The sequence below is a fragment of the Arvicola amphibius genome, chromosome 8 (assembly GCF_903992535.2).
Source record: "Arvicola amphibius chromosome 8, mArvAmp1.2, whole genome shotgun sequence".
NCBI lineage: Eukaryota > Metazoa > Chordata > Mammalia > Rodentia > Cricetidae > Arvicola > Arvicola amphibius.
The window spans coordinates 102,022,733-102,044,599 of NC_052054.1; the positions used below are offsets into that span (position 1 = coordinate 102,022,733).

General features: G+C 46.2%; 1 protein-coding gene and 1 pseudogene across 1 annotated transcript in view; one reads left to right on the top strand and one right to left on the bottom strand.

Moving 5' to 3' along the window:
* Nucleotides 1–21,867, top strand: part of Asb18 (ankyrin repeat and SOCS box containing 18) — a 64,927-nt gene that overhangs the window by 21,035 nt on the left and 22,025 nt on the right. The window contains exons 2-3 of the mRNA XM_038340124.1: nt 1,105–1,227; nt 4,196–4,463. Coding sequence (XP_038196052.1) covers nt 1,105–1,227; nt 4,196–4,463 — 391 coding nt within the window. The remainder of the gene's footprint in view (nt 1–1,104; nt 1,228–4,195; nt 4,464–21,867) is intronic.
* LOC119820659 lies at nt 14,412–14,821 on the bottom strand (annotated as a pseudogene).

Consider the following 21,867-nt stretch of genomic DNA (forward strand, 5'->3'; position numbering starts at 1 on the left):
AACTGATTGAGCTATCCCCCAAACCCCTTGAAACTGTCAACCATTTCTCCATATAGAAAGCACTGTTAGGACCTGAGCCGTACACACACTGGGAGCAAAGGGATGGGATGGGCAGACAGCTTTCTGCTTCAGCCTCCCTTGAATGACTCAAAGGAGCCTTCACATCTTTCCTTCAGCACCGAACCGTGTTCCAGCCACAGGACCCTCTCTGCAAAGCCGTTCCTCGCAGTTCAGCCACAGCTCTGAGCAGAGCGCACTGTCAGTCAGACGTGGGATCTGGGCAGTGTGGCGTGCTGTACAGAGGACAGGTTCTGAAACACAAATGTAACAAACTCGGATCACAGCTTGGCCACATCGTTGAGCAGTCCTGGCCCTGCCTCATTCTCTCCAAGCCTGTATCCCAAGTGGATGTCCCAATCCTTAAGTAGCAGCAGGCATGCACCCCATGCCTCCTGTGTCTTCCCTCTGAACTTAAGACCTTGATTTACCATTTCTAAATGTGGCATTTTTTTAATGTGAGAGAATATTATCTGCTAAGCATTTGGCCACTGAGTTCATCTTTACAAACTAGTCACTTAACCTGCACAAACAGGTATTAGCGATGTTGTGTAAGGCTGGGGTCACCTGACCAAACTGCGAATACAAGAAATGCTGTGTCTATCTGTCAGCGTAAATGCGTGTGCCTGGTGTCTGTCTTTGATCCGATGTGTGCAGAGCAGAGCTGAGACAGGCAGAAGCATGCCACCCCCTTTGGGGTTAGCATCTATACAATCACAGGGGTGGTTGAAGGTGGTGACATCTCGGTAGTCACATGATCATGGTCATATCAAGTAACCATTATCACATCGGAGCCCACAAGGGTTATAAATACACTGCCATGGGGCTCCAGCTGGAGGACAATTGAGTAATGACAATAGAAATAGCCCACTCTCCATAAGGCCATCTTCCTCTGCTAAAGAACCCGTTCTGAAATCAGCTGCTCTGCAATGGAGAGACAAGCAGAGCCAGCTGGAAGGAGACTTCAGATCTTTCAGATGATGAACAAAAAGCCTCAAGTTAGAGCCGGGACCCCTGAACTTGAGTTCCATGCTGCACTGGTCACAGGAGACCTGGCCCATATCCGATCCCTCATGGACCAGTTCTTCCAAGATGCCAACGTAGTATTTGAGATCAGTAATGGAGAGATGGAATGGCAGATGACATCCTTGGCCACCTTTGGGCTCTCAGGTACCATGCTTCCTCTAAAGCTCAACTGTGCCTCTTTAAGCTTCAGCTAACACTCCGGGGATGTGTACATCCTGTGTGAAGGTTGAGCACTCAGACTCTGCCTTTGGGGACGTCTGTAACCTAAGGAGGTCTGTAAACAAATCTGGTCTGGTGGGTGACGGGCTATGGAAAGGAGAATAAGTAAGGAGCATCCACCTAGTGATGCTGGGTGTCTCTCTTGCCTTGAAAGCAAAGCCTTGGTCTAACGTTGATCTTGGCAGCTGACGGAGCTGCAGAAGACTAGACAGACCTCTGACACCAAGCCCTGTGTGAGGTCCTTCTATGACTCACTGAACAGCACTGTAACTTGGCAGGACGAGTGGCGTCCTAAAACCCAAATGGTATCAACATTGGGAAGAACACTAGGCTCCCAGCAGAGCCTCTTAGAACCTAGAGAAGCCTGAAAACAAGGAAGAAAGGGGAAATAAATCCATAGATCCGTGTGTTGTGTGTCAGGGCACACTCCCCCATCTCAGATGGGACTGCTATGCGCTGAGCCATACAGATGTCCCCAGGCTGTGGGGCTGGCAGGCTGTACTGGACACCCATCTGCCATGTGCTGCTGTGTTGAAATCCACCACAGCTCTGGCAGACTATGGGAATTTGAAGATCTGCAGCCAGTGTCCCAAGTCCTCACCTGAACCGATTAAGAATGTGGAAAGGGAGGTTCTTTACCAACATGTTTCTGTTTATACCTCTCTCCAGAGGGGGGACTGAACCCCAAACACTGCTTTGCAGTTTGTAACAAGCCTGAGGCCTGCTGGCTGGGTGGTGTCAATCCTAGTCCAACCGCAACGCCTCCAAGTGGTATCTTTCTGGGCATCCAGTCACCTGCCTCAGACCAAGAATGTCAGCTGCTTCAATGCTAGCTAAGCCATGGTTGTTTTCCAAATCACATGCTACCCAACCCTGGACTCACATAAGCTACTCTCCCCTGACCCCCCCCCCAGGGGGGAGGAAGGAGGTGTTAGTTTAACCCATTTTTTTGCATGTTGTCAAAAGTCTAAAATCTAGTTCCTTTTCTCCCCTATAGTCTTTTGAGCCCTATGTTCTACAACTTTTCTAGAACACATCCGTAGGGCAGGACATCAGGACGTGCTGAAAGCAGGGCACCAGGGAAATGGCAGTCCAGTTAGTCAGCCTGGGCTCAGTGAGAACCATGAAAGCAGGGGCTTGGGGCTACTTGGATATCCTGCTCTTTTGCCCAGTCACCTGACTCCCCAGAGTAGAAACGGCCCTTGGGAACATTGATTCCTGAGACAGAGTCTCTCATCTGTCTGAGATATGTCAACTAGGCTAGGCTGTGGGGTCAGCGGGCCCAAACGTCTTCCGGTCTCCATCTTCCTGGCACTGGATTCGCAAGCATGTTGATACTCTACCCCAATTTTGTATGTAGGTTCTGGAGATCAAACCCAAACCCTTGTATTTCCATAGCAAGCGCTTTACCAACCAACCGAGCCATCTCCTGGACCTAGAAGTTAAGTTTTCTTGTTCTCTTGAAGGAACCTTATCAGTACAACTCGGGACCTATGGAGTCTTGGCTCCTCAGAGTGGGCATACAGAAGTGTGAGTGTTGGGGGAGGCAGCAGAGTAGGCTGGGAACTTCAAAAGACAGAATTCATGGGAAATGCATCAAGGCAGGAGTCCAGGGTGTGGTGTCTGAGGAAGGCAAGGGGCCCGCTCTCCTCAAGGAAGACCCATCCTATCCCTGTAATCAGACTATCTTTTCCAGAAAAGAGAGTCCAAACCCAGGAACCCCGCTCCCCCCCCCACACACACACAGGCGCGTGCACACACACACGCATGCGTGTGCACACACGCACACACATGCACACAATCCCTGGGCCTCTGACTACTGTCCCTCCACACCAGTGATGACAGTTGTCCCCTCCCCCAGTTTCCCACTGAGCAAACAGCAAGCCCAAGGCTGTGCCTTTGGGGTGAGCAGCAGGCTGGGATTCTCTGCCACAAGCAGGTAGGTAATTAATGAGTGTGGGCTTTCAAAACAGCCCAGCATGTGTCCCAGGAAGGAGGTGGCCTCAAAAGGGGTCTCCTGTACAGCTCATTACAGCCACCTTATCGATTCTTCCATCATCCCAGAAAGCCTGCCATGTCAGAATCTGTCCCTTGATGGTATTCACAGGGGACACCTCCCCCTCCCAGGGGTGCTCCTGGCCACTAACAACCTTGCCCCAGCTATATGAAAGCAGAGAAGTGTTCAGAGAAGCCAAACAAGCAGCATCTGCTCATTTGTCCCTCAAGAAGGAATAGCCCTACACACACACACACACGCCAGAATTGTGTGGACTGTGGACAGTTGCATGAAAGCAACCTTCTATAGCAGCCACTTCCAAGAACATTCGACTTCTTCCCTGTCTTGTCTTCAGCAAACCTTGGTGACCTTGGTGATGGGGTTTGGTTTGTACGCATGCTTGTTTCCTTTTAAGGATGAAAGGGTAGGTGGAAGAAGGTTATAGTCTGTAAAGGTCCTCACCCCACTCCTCTCTAAAGTTACCCCCAATCCGAACCTAGGAGAGATCACTTCTGTACTGAGATTACATACATAGATACATAAGTATACACATACATACATACATACATACATACATCCTATCCCAACCCATCCTTCCTCCAGGACCAGCCTTTAACTCTAAATCATTCCAGATTTCCAGTTGCCCCACATCTGGGAAATCCATCTTATCTAGCAATAATCTCAACTGTAGCCCTCCGAGTCTCTTCTTTCTCTTCCTCCTCCATGGATCCCGTCTTTCACTCCGTGCATCTCTCTGCTCTTAACTATGCTCTCAAGTGACTCTCGCTTACTTACTTGTAAGAAGTGGTATCACCCTCCAGCCTTAGCAAATTGTGCGCCCGCCCCACCAGTCCTTCCATCTACCCCAGCCTTACATCATATCTCCTCCCCTTCCAGGCCTCTGGACCCTGGAGTACAAGCGGGAGCTCACCACGCCGCTGTGCATCGCTGCGGCCCACGGCCACGTGCTCTGTGTGAGACACCTTCTCAGTCGCCGCGCCGATCCGGATGCCAGCCCCGGAGGTCGTGGTGCCCTACACGAGGCCTGTCTCGGGGGCCATACCGCCTGTGCCCAGCTGCTGCTGCAGCACGGGGCAGACCCAGATCTGCTCAACGCAGAGGGCCTGGCACCCCTGCACCTGTGCCGCACGCCGGCCTCTCTGGGGTAAGATGCGCCCACACTGGGTCCTAGGACCCAGATTTGAAGGGCTGGGGGGGATGTCTCAGGCATAGACCCAAGTCTGGCCTTTGGCCACGTGCTTCCGGACTCTGGCCCATACTTGCTTCTTTTCCCAGCCCCTGACTAGATTAGGGACCCTTACTCCACTTCCCAGACTCGGAACCTCTCTATGTCTAGTCCCCAAGCTGGAGATTTTCTGAATCTGATCCCCAGTCCAGGACCTATGTGCCCTAGTTCCCAAACCTGGGATTGTGACTCTAGTCCCCAGATCTGTCCCTAGTCTCCAGGCCCAGGACCCCACATTAAAGAATCTGACTCTGGTCCCCAGGTTTAGGATTCTGACCTTAATTCCCATGCCAATGATCCTGACTCCCAGCTCCAGGCTGGGATCTTTAGGGCCCAGGCTAGGATAGTCCCAGGCCATGAACCCCGCCCCATGGGCCGCTGGACCGTCCCCGACCCCGCCCCGCCGGCGCGGCCCCGGGCAGGTTAATTAGCGCTTGATTGCGAGCGCGCGGGGCGCCACGCCGCTGTAATGAGCCTCTGATCACGGCCTGCAAACGCGGCGCTGAAGAATGCTAAAAGGCCACTGGCGGGGTTGGAAGCTGAAAAATTAGGGTTTTTAATGATAATTTTATGCAGAATAATTGTCACAGTGTGACATAAATGGTTAGCTCCTCGGGCGGGGGCTTCCGAGGCCCGCAAGGACTCCACCCGCCCGGGTTGCGCTGCCTGGGGCCGGGAGCAAAGCCCACCCCCATCCCCCATCTCAACCCCACCGCGACCTTGGTGCTGCTGTTAGGTTTTCCTGCCTGCGTTGTGTCTCCCAACATTTCATTTCAAATGTTCTAGTCCCTGCTCTTGCGTTATAATTGCTTGACTGCTTTCTGTTACGACGATAACACAAAATCACTTCCTTTCTTACTTGGATCTTGCTGGGGTCCGCTGTTCTCCACCTGCCCAAAGTCAGGGTTCTTCTGCCCCTAGAGGCACGTGCAGGAAGCAGGCATAGATGTTAGCCACGGATTCAGAGTTTGGGGGGTGGTGTGCAAGAGGCCCAAAGCAGCAATATCACCACCCTGTGAATGACATCAGTAAGTCGCACGTGTTTGAAAAATCCAACACTTTCTAAAATTTCGTTTTAATAGAACGTCCTATCTAGCTTCTTGCCCTCAACATAATTCTGAGATACATCCGTGTTGTCCTGGGTTCATTCCTTCCCTTTTCATGCTGAGTAGTATTCCACGGTGTAGATGTACCACAGTGTGTTTCCTAAGTGAAAGATACTTGAACCCCTAGGAGAGGTAGTTCAGGTTCAGGCACTCACTGGCCTTTGTGAGGCTCTGGGTTCAATCCCTAGTTACAGCAAAATGATTGTGACGGTGATGATGATGATGGTGATGATGGTGATGGTGGTGATGATGATGATGGTGATGGTGGTGATGATGATGGTGATGATGATGGTGGTGGTGGTGATGATGGTGGTGGTGGTGGTGATGATGATGATGGTGGTGGTGATGGTGGTGATGATGATGATGATGGTGATGATGGTGGTGATGATGGTGGTGGTGATGATGATGGTGATGATGATGATGGTGGTGATGATGGTGGTGGTGATGATGATGATGATGGTGATGATGGTGGTGATGATGGTGGTGGTGATGATGATGGTGATGATGATGATGATGGTGGTGGTGGTGGTGATGACGACGATGGTGGTGATAATAATGAAAGACATTGTTTCCAGTTTGAGGCTGTTGCAAACAGCCTGAGTTTTGTGCCCTTTTATAAACTTCTTAAAATCTGGGGTAAACCTAGGATTACAATAGCTAGCCCATCTGATGAGATTAAGCACTTAACTTTACCACGCTTCTTTGCAAAGTTATGCATTACATTCCCCTCAGGAACATGGGCATTTGAATTGCAGACACACGGGCAGACACAGAGAAGTAAAAGCACCAAGGCTTCCGTTTGCATTTCCCCAGTTACGCTATTTCTCAATTAGATTGAACTTATTCACAGATACTTACGCCATGCTTATCCGTCATCTGCATTTCTTCTCGGGTGAGCTCTGTGTTCGGATCCTTTGCCCAGATGTTCAATTCAGTTATTTTCAGGTTAAAACCTCGAGATCTCTTTATATATTGAGGGTGTGAGGACCTCTTCACACCTGTGATTGGCACGCACCACCTCTCAGCCTCTACCTTCTGTTTTCTTCTCTTCATGCCTGTAAAGACTAGAAACTCTTCGTTTCGATAAAGTTCAGTTTGTCAATTGAACTCTTGTAGGCTATTTGATCTAAAACTTCTTTGCCTGACCCAAGCCCACCAAGGTTTTCTACGTTCTCATCTACAAGCTTAAACCTTACAGCCCTACCTTTAAATCTGGATTCATTTTGTCCAGACGGCAACCACCTCAAGTTTTGAGGCCAAAGCAAGCCCAGCTACTTTGTCCTGCAGTTTCTCAGGAACGGGAATAGACAAGAGCACTCACTGTGTGAGAGGTTCTGCACTCAGAACATGGCTGCAGGAGTGTCTGGCTCTTTGCTGACAGCCTAGCATAAATTAGATCCATTCCCATTCCCACAGCCGGGAACTCACAGCAATCCTGTTTCTGATTAAACCAGACTTGCCAAACTGGCTACCTCTGAGGTCACAGTTCACTTCCTAGGTCCCCCAGCAATTGTATACAGATGCAAAGCTGCTGGTTCCCTGTCTCCTTTCTTCGTTTCACAGCACCGTGGGACCTGCTGTCATACACCAAGACTGAGCTGATCCAGAGAAATCTGTGACCCATTGTGAGCTATTTCTGAATATGGTGTGAGGGGTGACCAAAGTGACTGGTGTGTGTGTGTGTGTGTGTGTGTGTGTGTGTGTGTGTGTCTTTGCTTTCCCACATGGATATCAAAGTGTTCCAGCAGCGGTTCCTCTGGCTTCTTTCCCTTAGCATATTTCCTTGAGGCACACCTATGCTGTTGTGTACAGCCCATAGATCATTCCCTTTTCATGCTGGGTAGAATTTCAGACCATGAAATGCTACTTAGAAGGGTCCTCCACGAGGAGAGGACGGTGATCTACCAAAACTTAGCTTCAGAAGTGCATCACCCCTTCTGGTGCCAAAGCCCCTTCCTTACTATTCAGCTGGCTTTGCATGTTGCTCAAAAATCAATTAATCAGGACTGAGTAGATGCCCCATCCATAAAGTGCTTGCCTTGCAAGCATAAGGATTGGAGTTTGATCATCAGTAGTCATATTTAAATTTAAAATAAAAATCATATTTATTTTTCTTTAATTATTTCTTTTATGTTTTTGTAATTATAACATAATCATGCCATTTTCTCCTTCCCTTTCCTCCCTGCAAATGCTCTGGCATGCACTTATAATCCTGATACTGGGAGGCAAAGGCATATGGATGCCTGGTGCTCACTGGCCGACCTACCTAACTTACTCAGTGGGTTCCAGGCCAATGAAAGACTCTATCCAAAAAAGGGAGGTTGGGGACAGTTCCTAGAGAATAACACCCGAGGCTGACCTCTGACCTCCACACACAATCACACACACATACACAAACCAACTGGCTGTTCATATCTGGGGTCATTTATAGACTCTCATGCCAAGTACACACAAGATAAGACGCAGCCTTGCTGGTTTAAGCAGCACAAGCCATCTCGCTGCATAAGCACTGAGAGGAAGAGCTGCCCTGGGTGGCAACTTCCCACAGTCCTCTTCTCAGATCAAAGAGATGAGTGTCGGCCATGTGAGGGGAAGGCTATCCCGCTGCGAGCAACCAGATCTGGACTCAGCCTGAGCAACTTCTGTCTGTAGCTCTGATCTAAAGGGAGCAAGAAAAGAAGCCCCATAGCTCCTCAGAACCCAGGAAGGGACAGAAATTCCCCATGATTGCCATTAGGGAGACAAGTGGCGTTGTGGTGGCTCCTCATGAGGATTCAAGAAGACAGTGGGGCGTTCCACTAAGACTTTCTCAGCCATCAGCCAACATGGCCACACACAAAGTGGTCAGGATGGAAGAGCCATCATCCCCCTTGTCTCTATTCTAGCTTATAGATCTACTCATCTATTTTTAGACCCATACAACACTGCCTTGACTGTTACAACTGTGTAGTAGACCTTAAGATAAGAGTAAGCCCTCAAACATATTTTCAGAGTTGCTTTTGTCTATTACAGCTCATTTGCATGTCATTTGAATTTTAGGTTCAGCTGGGCACCTCCTACATGCTGCCTGCTGGGTTTGACTGGGGCTGCCCTGAGCATATACATCAGTTTGGAGAGAGTAAACACCATAAACAAATGTTTAGGTTTCCAACATATGGATATAATTCACCCTCCCATTTATTTAGAACATGTTGTATTTCTCCCAACTGTGATTAGTTTTCAGTGCATGGGGCTTGCAAATGTTGTGTAAGATTTATTCGTGATTCAAATGAATGCATACACACACACACACACACACACACACACACACACACACACGTACCCTTGCTGGTTGACTTGAGAGGATACTGCTATATAACTTGAGATGGCTTCAAATTCACGATTATCCTGCCTCTGCTATTTGAGAACTGATCCCGAATGCCCACCAGGTCCACTGCCCTAGTTGACATTGTCACCTTGACTTGACCTAGAGTCACCTGAGAAGAAACTCTCAATTGAAGGATTGCACAGAGCACACTAGCTAGCAGGCATGCCCATGGATGACTGTCTTGACTGGAAACTGATGTAGGAGGGCCAAGTCCACTGTGGGCGGCATCATCCCTAGGCAGGTGACCCTGGTCTGCATAAGAAAGCCAGCTAAGCGTGACCCTGTGGGTGCGGCAGCACACAGCAACCCTCCAGAGTTTCTGCTTCAAGTTCTTACTTGAGTTCCTCCCCTGGCTTTCCTCCATGATGAACTATGACCTGGAAGAAACCTTACCCTACTCTGTGCTGCTTTTGGTCAGTGTGTTTTATCACAGTTGCAGACAGAAAACTAGAACCCCACTGTGACCAGCTATTAGCAGTTCGTAGTTTTGATGCCAATGTGGGAGGTATTTTGATTTTGATTTCTGATCTTGTGCAGCTACCAGATGAAACTGGTTGTTTTTGTGTGGCGACCTTGTAGCCTTCTGCCTCGGTGGGCTCCCTGGTTTTGTAAAGGCTTCCATAAGTTCATGGGATCTCTATGCAAACAGTTGTATCATCTGCCAGCAAGCTCGGTTCTCCTTCCTTTGCGGTCTGAATCCTCATTCTCACGCTTATTTCGCTGACTGGAATCCCCAGTGCAGTTCTGGAGAGAAGCGTTGAGGAGTCGCTTCTCCTCGTTCCTTGTCTTCGAGCATGGTATTTAATGTCTTCCACCATTCAGAAGTTCTTCTAGATGGCCTTTCTTTCTTTTTTTTTTAAAGATTTATTTATTTATTATGTCTACAACATTCTGCCACCATGTATGCCCACATGCCAGAGGAGCACGCTGGATCTCAGTACAGATGGTTGTGAGCCACCATGTGGTTGCTGGGAATTGAACTCAGGACCTCTGGAAGAGCAGCCAGTGCTCTTAACCTCTGAGCCATCTCTCCAGCCCTAGATGGCCTTTCTAAAAGACAAAGCACTCTTTTCTAGTCTTAGGTTGTTGAGAGTCTGTATTATTTATATAGGGACACTGAGTTTTTTTAAATTTCTTTTTATGTATGAAAATGATCATATGACCTTGCATTGGTCTCTTAACACTGATTTTTAGATGATACACCAACCTTGCTTTCCTGAGAATATTAACTACACTCATGGATTATTATATGCAGATAGATAGATGATAGATGATAGATAGATAGATAGATAGATAGATAGATAGATAGATAGATAGACGGATAGACGGATAGACGGATAGATAGATAGATAGATAGATAGATAGATAGATAGATAGATAGATAGATGGATAGACGGATAGATAGATAGATAGATAGATAGATAGATAGATAGATAGATAGATAGATAGACGGATAGATAGATAGATAGATAGATAGATAGATAGATAGATAGATGGATGGATGGATGGATAGATAGATAGATAGATAGATAGATAGATAGATAGATAGATAGATAGATAGATAGATAGATAGACGGATAGATAGATAGATAGATAGATAGATAGATAGATAGATAGATAGATAGATAGATAGACGGATGGATGGAAGATAGGTAGATAGATAATAACTGGTTTTAATTTGTTGTGATACTTTTAATGCCTACTCTTATTTTTATGAGAGATACTAGTTTATGGTTGTCTTACACCATCTTTGACCGATTTACACATCAGTGACATAATCTCAGTAAATAAATGAGAAGCAAGCAGTCCCTTCTCCCTCTTCATTTTCTAGATTTTAAATTGTCTCAGGTGTTTGTGCCGTTCCCCACAAAAGCTATCTGGATGTGGCGTTTTCTTGGCAAGAGGTTTCTAACTGTGAATTCGAGTTCCTTCCTGAACAGAGGTAGATTGTTCATCTTTCTACGCTTTCACAGAGCTGTCTCACTCTCGGCTAAGATGTCTAATCTGTTGGCATGAGGCTGACCCTTGTTTTTCTTTTACCGGCTGTGGATTCTGTCACATTTCCTCTGTCAATCATGATATGGGGGTGTGACCCACCCCATCAGTTTTGCTTCTGATTTCATTGACTCTTTCTCATCATGATGTTAGAATTTGCCTGGCTCCATAAGTTGTTTGTGATTTCATTGACCTCTATTTTTTGGGGGGGGAGGGTTGTCTCCTCTATTTTTTGCTTTCCTTCCTTTCTTTCTTGCATTGAGTTTTATTTGCTTATCTTTTTAAAATTTCTTTAAATGTATGCTAACGTTATTGGTTTGAATAATATTTTCAAATATAGGCTTTCAGGGCTCTACATGTCCTCCTATATACTATCTTTACTATTAATTCACTAAGACCTGGTCTCACTGTGTAGCCCTGGCTGGCCAGAACCTCTCCAGGTAGAACAGACCAATCTTAAACTCACAAGATCCACGTGCCTCTGCCTCCCAACTTAATCAAAGGTGTTTGGAAAATTTACTTTGCACAACCTTATAAATTCATTGAGACTCATTTTATAGTCAAAAATATGTTTCTCATGGTAAATGTCCCCATGTCCTTTAAAAAATGAATCTGCTTTTGGTAGTGGGGGGATTCAACACTCTAGGAAAGTCAATAGCAGCATCAAGTTCCCCAGGCCTGTTACTGCTTCTGTGTATCTGATTCACCTTCCTCTCCCTGGTTCAGATTACTGAAGAGGGAGTTAAACTCTCTACATGGGATGACTGTTTGCCTGAATGTATGCTTGTGTGCTGCGTGTGTGCCAGGCCTACAGAGGCTAGAAAGGGGCATTGGATCTCCTGGGACTGGAGTTTCAGATGGTTGTGAGCCACCACGTGTGTGCTGGAAATTTACCCTGGGTCCTCTGAAAGAGGAGTCAGTGCTCTTAACCACTGAGCCATCTCTCTAGACCCAATGAAATGCCATTCTTAATCTTTAGTGATCCTTTTTAGTTTGTAGTCTACCTTTTCTGATATTAAAAAATAGCTACTTTAAAATGCTGAAAGCAGGAAGAATAGCCCTCCCTAGGGAAGATTCCCCAAGTGCTTATTCAATACCAAGTGGCTGGCCCTGAAGTCATATATATATATATATATATATATATATATATATATATAGTAATTTTATATAGAATGAGCAGGTTATATTTACATATTTAGAACTCTCTCCCTCATGTATGTGAGCATGAGTGTGTGTGTGTGTGTTTGTGTATGTGTAAAACAAGAATTAAAGAAAAAGAGATCATGATTTACATTTGAGAAAGCGTGGAAGTGGATACATGAGAGAGACTGGAGTAAGAAAGGGAAGAAAGACTTATATAAGTAAGTTTTAATTTCAAAAATTAAAAAAATAAAAGGAAATCATTTAAACTAGCTCCTTTGGCCTCAGCACGGTTCTCTTTGGACTAGTGTTAGCATTTCACATCTCATGGGTTCTGTTGCTGCTGTGTAACAGTTAGCACAAACAGACGACACATTTAAAGACTGGAGAGATGGCTCAGCAGTTAAGAATGCTGACTGCTCTTGCAGAGAAATCTCATTCGGTCCCCAGAACCCACACGGTGGCTCATCACTATCTGTAATTTCAGCCTCAGAGGACCCAATGTCCTCTTCTCACCTTCACGGGCACCTGGCATAAAAAAATAATACAGACAAGCATGCAGATACTCACACGTACATATGAAATTTAATGAACTCTTTGAAAATGCATGTATTACCTCACAGTTTCGGGGGGTCAGGAGTCTGGCCATTGTTTTGTCAGGTTTTCTTTTTCCCAGACCCCTCAAAAGACTGCACTGTAGAGACCACGAAGGCCTATGGTCTCATCTGAATGGCCAACTAGAGAAAACCTGTGGACAACCCATGCAGTGGTTACTGGAAGAATCCAGTGTCTTAAGAACTATTGGGTTGGGAGGTCTCCATCCCTCACTGGCTGTTGATGAATTCAGTTCCGTCACGCCTCAGTCCATTCCTGCTGCTCAGGTAGTTGACAAATCACCCCTATTTATTTCCCCCATTTCTGAGGCCGAGAGCTCCAAGATCAAGGCACTAGCAGATGCAGCTCTAACGAGGGCTCCATCTGCTTCCAGAATTGAACTTTGCTGTTGTATAGTCATGTGGCATACGAGGTAGACCAGATGGAAGCAATGAACTCACTCCCCTCGAGGCCTTTTCTAAGCACCACTTCTACCTGTGATGTCAGAGACCTTAAGACCTAATCACTCCCTACCGTCCATCCATTTCTCTTCGTACTTTTCCACTGAGCATTGAATTTCAAGGTGAGTCTTAGAGACACACAAAGACCTTTGCTACGTAGACCTTTCTAGAGTGGCAGCTTGCTTCATCCAAGTATGCAAGTTGAGAAGAAAAGAGTCTTCTAGCAAGGGAGAAGTCACAATTTCCTTAACCTACTGTAGAAAAAAATTCTTGTATCTTTTTTCATGAAGTATCTGTTAGAAGCAAGTCAAAAGTCTCATCCATGGTCAGGAGATAGAATAAAGGAAATATTGAAATAGGTGTTGACTGTTGAACCAGCCTTTCAAACTTTAGCTGTTTGTTGATTTGTTTGTTTGTTTGTGTGTTTGCAGACAGTCTCACATATCCTGGCTGGCCTCAGATTCCTTATGTAGCCAAGAATAACTTTGAGCTTCTGATTCTTTTGCCACCACCTCCCAACTGCTGAAATAATGTGCCTATGCCACCATGCCCAGTTTATGAGGTAATGTCCATATGCCAGCATGCCCAGTATAGGAAGTTTTTTGTTTTTGAGACAGGGTCTCTCTATGTAGTTCTCGCTGTCCTGGAACTCACTATATAGACCAGGCTAGCCTTAAACTCAGAGATCCACCTGCCTCTGCCTCCTGAATGCTAGGATTAAAGGCTGATGACCATTTATCCCTTCTTGTTCTCTGTGCTATGGGAATCTTGCACTTTTCTTACATATTTAAGTCCCACAATGCATTGCTATTGCTTTTTAACAGTTAATTATCTACTAAATATGTTGAAATAACAGAAAACAAGATTTTACTTTTATTTACGTAAGTACTCTGTCTTTTTCATTGCTCTGTGGATATCCAGGACTTCATGAGTTCTCATTTTGCTTCTCTTCTAAGGACTTCCTTCAGCGGTTCTTGCGCTGAGACTTGGCTGCTGGTGAGCACTCTCAGTGTTTGCTGTTTGAACATAGTTATTTATTTTGAGTGTTTGAAAGGCATCTATGCTGGTAAGGAATTCTGGGCCAACAACTTGGACTTTCTTCTTTCACACTCCTTCCCATCTTCTGTCTTCTTCCTTATCTTCCTCTTCTGCTTCTCCCCCTCATTCTACCTGCACATTAGACACAGATCCACTGTCCTTTTTTTTAATGAGCCAAATTTTGTATTTATTTATTTCTTGCATTGAAGTAGTCTTCGCTGACAACCTTGGCCTGAGATTCTTTGCCATAATCCATAACCACTATACAACTACAACCAACCACTCTCCGTGGCTTCCCATCTTGATCAGTTTCACAGAGGCCTACCCATCCCCCTAGTTTCCTGTTGTCATCAACCTTAATTACGTTGATTTGGTGCCCAGCACAATGTGCCTCCAGCAACTCGACATACGTAGGCTCATCACAGCTGGGTGCAAGCACACAAAGATGGACGTGGCACTCATCTAAGGTTTTGGCAGCTTTGGGTATGCCACGTGGATTAGGGCGGTCTTCAGCACCTCTCGTAGAGCAGTACTGACATCCATTACACCTCCAGCAGCAATGGCTTCCTCTGCCATGGCGGTGGATTATGGTGAGGCTCAATCTTGAACATACCCGAGCCTCCGCCTTTGTGCAACTCGGAGGTGGCAGGGGAGAAAGCAATCCTCTGTCTCATAACCTGCATTCCTTCTGTAAGAAATCTGCCATCCTCCCTGTCCAGATTCAGGAATTTCTATCTATTTCTCAATTTAAGCGATTGATAATACGTACTTATCAAGTTTAGAAATGGGTTGACAACTGTGATTTCGAATGTTTCAGTAGACCTTCCATCGCAATGACAAACATCTGACAGAAACAACTTAGGGAATTCATTTGGGCTGTGGTGTCGAAAGCTTCTGGTCCATAGTGACCTGACTCCACTGCACTGGGTCTGAGGTGAGACAGAACCTCATGGCAACAGGAGCTTGGTGGATAAAGCCACTCACCTCACTGGAAGCAGGGTTGATTCCTCTGTGTTCCTCTCTTGGATCCACCCACTCTCTCATTTTAAGTCCACACTTACTGAATGGTTCCACCCACGTCCACAGACGGTCTTCCCATCAGTTGTATAATTGCTATATTCATTTTTCTAGAGATCAAAACCCTATTTCCATTTAATTTGGGGTTTTATTGTTTCTTCCCTTACTCTATACATTTGTAGGTCATCTATGACTTTTCATTTGCTGAAGTGTTCCTCGTCAAGAACAAAATTCCAAAGTGTAGCATGTTCCAGGAGAAAATATAATCCGTTTGATGATATTCCATATGTAGTATTTACCCTACCCCATACCTCTAAGGACACACACGTATTATTTACTTACGTCTTATTCATAATTAAAGTTAGAGACCTCAAATGCAGCAGAGTACCCTAGATTGGATCCTAATGCAGAAGGTGGATATGAAGTGGGAGAGCCAAATCCAATCAAGACTTTTATTAGCATTAGTTCATCAAATCGTGCCAACGTTAGCTCCCTAATGTGACATACGCCCCATGATAACCCAAGATCTTAACCTGAGGGAGAGCTAGCTAAAGGGGATTTGTGAGCTCTTTGCCCTACCTCGACAACACTCTTGTGAATCTGAAATGAGGGTTAAATTAAAAGGTGGTTTCTTTTATAATTTATTTTATAATATTTTACTAAGAATTGAGAATGCAGGACCTACTCAGAGCAGAAAATACTGCGATCCCTGAGAGCAGTCCTTATGATAAGCCAAAAGTTAGCATTTAGACCAAGACCCTGAGATCTGGTACCGGCCAGTAGCATTGCTCAGCCTTCGCATCAGACAGAAACCAGCTTCCTGCTTCCAGCTAGCTTTTAAGCACCACGCAGGTCGAGGGCATGGTTTCATTTGTGCTCTGAACACATCTCAGTACAGAATGATGCTAGTTCCAATCTCCTTTCCTCTGCCTTCCTCTTGCTTCGTTTGAGTCATTTTCTCTTCTGTCTCTCTCTGCGGGAACTTTCCCTTTGACTACATACTTTGGGAGTCCTGTATCATGTAAATCCTTGGCTTGGGATGTGGGGGAGGCAGTTTACGTTAAATGATGACTGGACCAGAATTCCAGGCAGACCGATTAGAACCCTCCCCGCTCCGGTGTCAATGATCGAGCTGAAAACACCGGCGGACTCCATTGCAATCACTACAATAACGTGGGCCGCTACCTTGGAGGATAAAAAGTCAATAGATGTCAGAAAGGACTCGAGAGTGCCACCAGACTTTTCTGCTCCAAAAAGTCCTCTTAAAGGCGAGATTCTAAGGAGGTCTGGCTTCAGGAACTATAAACATTATCACTTTGACAACAAAGAGCTACTTTCTCCAGGATCTTTTATACATAGTCAATTTTAGGTCATCCTTAATTTTTTTTTACCTCACAGTAGCGAGAAGGTCGCTGACCCACATACAGAGCCATTTCATCCCCTGGCTCTTCTAACAATGGTCCCCATACCAAGGGACCCAGCTCTGCCCCCTTCCCCTTTCAGTCAGCAATTCTCCATGGACACAGGACTTGAAAACCTTTGAGTCTCTGAGTTCTTGGGATTTTTTTAAAAAAAGTTATCTGTGCTTCCTTCCAACCAGCAAGCTTCAGAATTCAGAATTTCAGCACACGAAAAGGGATATGAGACCTTTAATCTAGTGGTTGTTTGAAGAGACTTTTTTTTCCAAAAAAGAAAAATCCCAGGAAAGTTCCTCTGTTCCCCGCCTTGCAGGCCGCATGCCAGCCTCGCCCTGTTTGTTACAGAGTCCCCCTTGACCCTAGCCACTCTTTTCTTTTTACCCTTAGCGATTAAAACCACAGCCGACTTCTACAGTCCTGATTCTTGGTCTTGGCTCTACCTGTCTTTATCGCAGCAAAGTCAAGATGACTTGCTTTCTCCGCGACATATATTAATAAGAAGCACACCGGCTCACTTTTTTGTTCCAGGTGTGTCAGTTCAGCTAAGCGAAAGATAATTCATAAGTCAGAATCGGACCTGTGAATGCAGCTGATTAGGAGGGGCAGCCATCATTGAAGGGAATCATTAAGCAATTCTGCTCCAGTTTGAGCCTGGCAGGTGGGACTATCTAAGCAGAGAGAAAACGGCAGGCAGGCATTCCTCCGTATCCATGCAGGGTTGGTGCCAGGATATCCATGGGTACCCAGAATGTGAGGCTATAGGAAACAGTCTTCAAATTTTAACAGAAGTCACACACAACCTCCAGCGTATTTTAAATCACCTCCAGATCCTCAGAATGCCTAACACAATGTAAATGCTGCGTAAACCCTCAGCATGCTGCGTTGTTTAGTGATGGGGGGGGGTCTGCGCATGCTCAGAACAGAATATTTTTGTTCAAATATTTGCAATCCACAATTGCCTCAGTCTGTGGCTGTGGGACCTACACATAGGGAGAAGCCTCTGCACTCTTTCTCTGAAGTAAAAGAACGAAGAAGCAAAGCTGCGGGACGATGGTTCAGACTCCCAACACCAACAGCCCCCGTCTAGCCGCGCAGAAGCCTCGTCCACAGATTGTGGCCCCGCTATGCAATCCAGTCAGCAGCCCGCCCCAGCACCCATCAAGTAGACAGTAAGAAAGTCTCTGGTAACATAAATTTAAGGCGTCTTGGGGAATATTCAAAAAAGCAGGCTTAGGATGCCCCACTTGGTGGCTTGCTGTTAAGAGAACTCTGTCCTTCCTGAGTATTCTCAGGGGTTTTATTTCCTAGAAGCTTCTTGGCCCCGAAAGACATGACCATGCCTCATCTGAAGATTAGGAAACTGAAGCGCAGGGTGGGCTGATGCTGTGCCAGGGTGGTGACAAAGCCTCTCCAGTCCTGCCTGTGTCCCAAAGTAGCTCCACTCATCTCCACGGTTACGATACGATCATGTTCCACCACAGGCTCCGCCCCCTTGAGGGCATCACTGGCGGGTGTCCTCAGCTTTCCGCTCCTCCCTATATTCCTTTGTTTTCAGTGGCTGTGATAAAATGCTGACCAAAATCAACTTGAAAAGGAGTGAGTTTCCTTGGCTTAAAGGTCGCAGTCCAAAGTTGAAGGAAGTCAGGGTGGGAACTCAAGGCAGGAACCAAGAGGCAGGAACTGAGGCAGAGACCACGGAGAAGCCCTGCTTACTGGCTTTCTCTCAGCGCTTGCTCACTCTTCTTACACTACCCAGCACCCAGGTAGGCTGGGCCCTCCCACATCAATCATTAAATAAGAAAATGTCCCCATATGTTGTGTGATGTTTTATCCTTTGGACTCTTTTGGGGTCCCAAATAAATCATACACAGAGGCTTACCCTTAATTATGAATGCCCGACCTTAGATTGGCATGTTTCTTGCCAGCTTTTCTTGTCTTAAATTATCCTGACTACGTTTTGCCTCTGGGCTTTTATCTTTCTTGATTCTGTATGTCTTACTTTCCTTCTTACTCCATGGCTGGCTGTGTGACCGGGTGGCTGGCCCCTGATGTCCTCCTCTCCTTGTTCTCTTGCTCCTCGTTCTCCTTCTATTTATCCTCTCTGCCTGCCAGACCTTCCTGTTCTTGCTCCTGCCTCGCTATTGGCCGTTCAGCTCTTAATTAGACCATCAAGTGTTTTAGTCAGGCAAAGAATAACAGCTTCACAGAGTTAAACAAATGCAACAGAAACAAAAGTCACTCACCTGAAAATAATGTTCCCAGCACCCACGGACTTGCCCACAGGCCAGTCTGATGGCAGATTTTCTCAGCTGAGCTCTCCCTTCCCAGACACCTTTAGTCTATTTTGTACCAACTGGGCAAAACCAAACAGTACACTCCCAGGTAGCATCTTCTCACCTAGAAACCAGGCCAAATCCAAGCTCTTCCTTCTGGACCACAGCCTTGGGAGACACTTCATAAAACACACTGAACAGCACTGGCTGTCAAGGACAGGTAAATGAAAACCGCAATAAAACAGTCTCCATTTCGTGCTGATTACAAATCAAAACAAGCAAAACCCTGGCAATGGCAAATGTCGGTAAGAAAGTGGAGTGACTAGAACTTGCCTACACTGCTTTTCGGGTGTGTGGAAATGATCCAATCTCTTTGGGAAACTGCCATTTTCTTATAAAATTAAATATGGGCCCACCTGTTACCCGTCTCTTGGGCTATAGGTAAGGAAAATGAGGACCCATGTCTACAGGAAGATGAATACAAAGATAATCATGGCATTCTGAATACAGAATGATCAGAAAGTCAAGGCACCCAAACATCTGCGGACACTAACAAGAAGACTGTATTTAAAATGAGGTCCATCTGCACAGCTGAATATAACTCCATAAGAAAAACCAGAATGGTTTGCTTTGTGAGCAAAATGGCATGGGGGCAAAGACGGGCGCAAAACCATAACAGACACTCAGACAAAATTAAACAGGGTGAGAGAAACCGGAATGGCAGCTGCCTATGGCAGCAATGGCTGAGCGACAGGCAGAGGCTGTCCTTGGGAACTGCGGATGACGAGCAGAACTTTGAGGCAGTGGTTAGTCAAGTGGATTCTTTACTCAACGTCCACTCCGGTGCAGTTGCAGGATCTATGTGTTCCCCTGTGTGTGGCTTTTACTTCAGAACTCTTCCACCCACCATCAGTTTCTCCCCACCCCTGCCTTTTTTTCTCACCTCTCGCTCTGATGCCTTTGGTTCTCCTCTTCATCCAGAGTATTGGCATCAAAGAAGGAGCAAAATAATTGGGGGAGAGAATTGCTGTTCATCTCTTTTGGAAGAAGGGATGCTAGAGAAGTTTCTAGAAGGTCAGAAGTTACCTGGTAGGCCTTGTGTGGGGGAAAAAAACAGAGCCGATCTTTGCAATTTTTTTCCCTGCCCAGTAGTGCCTCCATTTGCCAAGGCATGGAGGGCTGTAATCTAGGGACAGTTGGCCCACAGATATCACCATTCACTGCAGCCATCCAACACCAGAAAACACAGCAGCAGCCATGGCCCCAAGGGAGACCCTGATGCTGCAAATGGCCAAGCGGGTACTTCCTGCTTCCTCTACCTTGAAGGCTGCTGGGACCCTCATGCATTCCCAGAGAAAGGGGGAGGAAGGAGAATGAAAAGGGCAGATAATAAGTCCCCAAAGAAGACCCCCTTGGCAGAAGGTCCAGAGAAATTAGGTGGAACTGCTCTTCCATTAGCCTAGAGGTGTGGTTTTTTGTCCTTCATGCCAAGCTGGCTGGGGATTCGGTCAGTGGGAGGTAACCTTTCTCTAGCAGCTTCACTGGAAGACAGAGCAGGATTTTCCTCTCCTCTTCTCCTCAGGGTCCCTCTCCCAAAGGCTGAACACACACAGCTTCCAGACAGTGCTTTCTGTCCAGACCCAACCTTGAGGCTTCTGGTACTTTCCCCAGGGCCCTGTTTGCAGCCCGGTTTTCACCATGCTCACTTCAAAAAGGGACATAGGCAGTACCACAATTCAACTTGACCAGTTTCTGAGCCCCACCATGCTCCTGGACACGATGCTTATCATGTAGCCTTCTGCATGACAGAGGAGGTCTCTCTCTTTAGAAAAAAAAGGGCAAATAAAGAACAATAGAAACAAACAGAAAAAAGAAAAGGCACAAGTTTAAACACAGCCAGAGCCACATGCCCACAGAGAAAACCCACAAAAACACAGAATTAGAAACCATCATATGTAAGCAAAAGACCAGCAAGTTTTCAAAATGCCCAAAAACAAAACATCATGAGACAAAAAAAAAAAAACCCTCCCTAAATGAGTTCATTGTGAGCTGTCCACCAACTGCTGAGCATAGAGACGGTCCTTAAGTGTGGTTTGTAGACCCAGTGAGTCTCCACTAGAGAAAATTAATTTTTCCCTTGCAAGCAGTTTTCAGTTTGAGATAGCTTTTTGGCTAGGGAAGGGAGATCATATCTGCTTCTCAGTGCTGGGACCCCATCTGGCTTGGTCCTGAGCAGACTCTGCCTGCAGCCACTGTCTGAGGGTTCATATGTGTGTCCGTCCTGTTGTGTCTGGAAGGCACTGTTCCTTGGTATCCCCCCACCCCACTCACTCTTACAAGTCTTCCGCCCTTCCCTTCCACAAAGTTCCCTGAGCCCTGAAGGGAGAGGTTTGATGGAGATGTCCCATTAGGATTTGGTGTTCCAAGATCTCTCACTCTCTGCACATCATCCAGCTATGGGTCTCTGTATTTGTTCCCACCTGCTGCAGGGGAATGCTTCCCTGATGATGGCTGAGCAAGACACTGATCTATGGGTATAGCAAAATGTCGTAAGGAGTTATTTTATTGTTGCTTTACTTCTTTATGTAGAACAAGTCATATTTGGTTTTCCCAAGTCCATAGACTACCAATTGTCAGGTTTGTGGTATACCTGAGGAGTATCAGGCATGGGTTCCATCAATTATTTTTTCAAAGCTCAGTGTTCAGGGGAAGTGAATCAGTGGGTAAAGTGTCTTCCCCACAAGCACCTGGACCAAGTTAGGGTCCCCATAACCCGTATAAAAGCCAGATGTAGTGGCTTCTGTCTGTAACCCCAGTGCTGGGAGCAACAGAGATGGATAGATTCCCATGGCTCACTGGTCAGCCAACCCAGCCAATGAGTGAGCTCCATCTTTAGTGAGACCCTGTCTCCAAA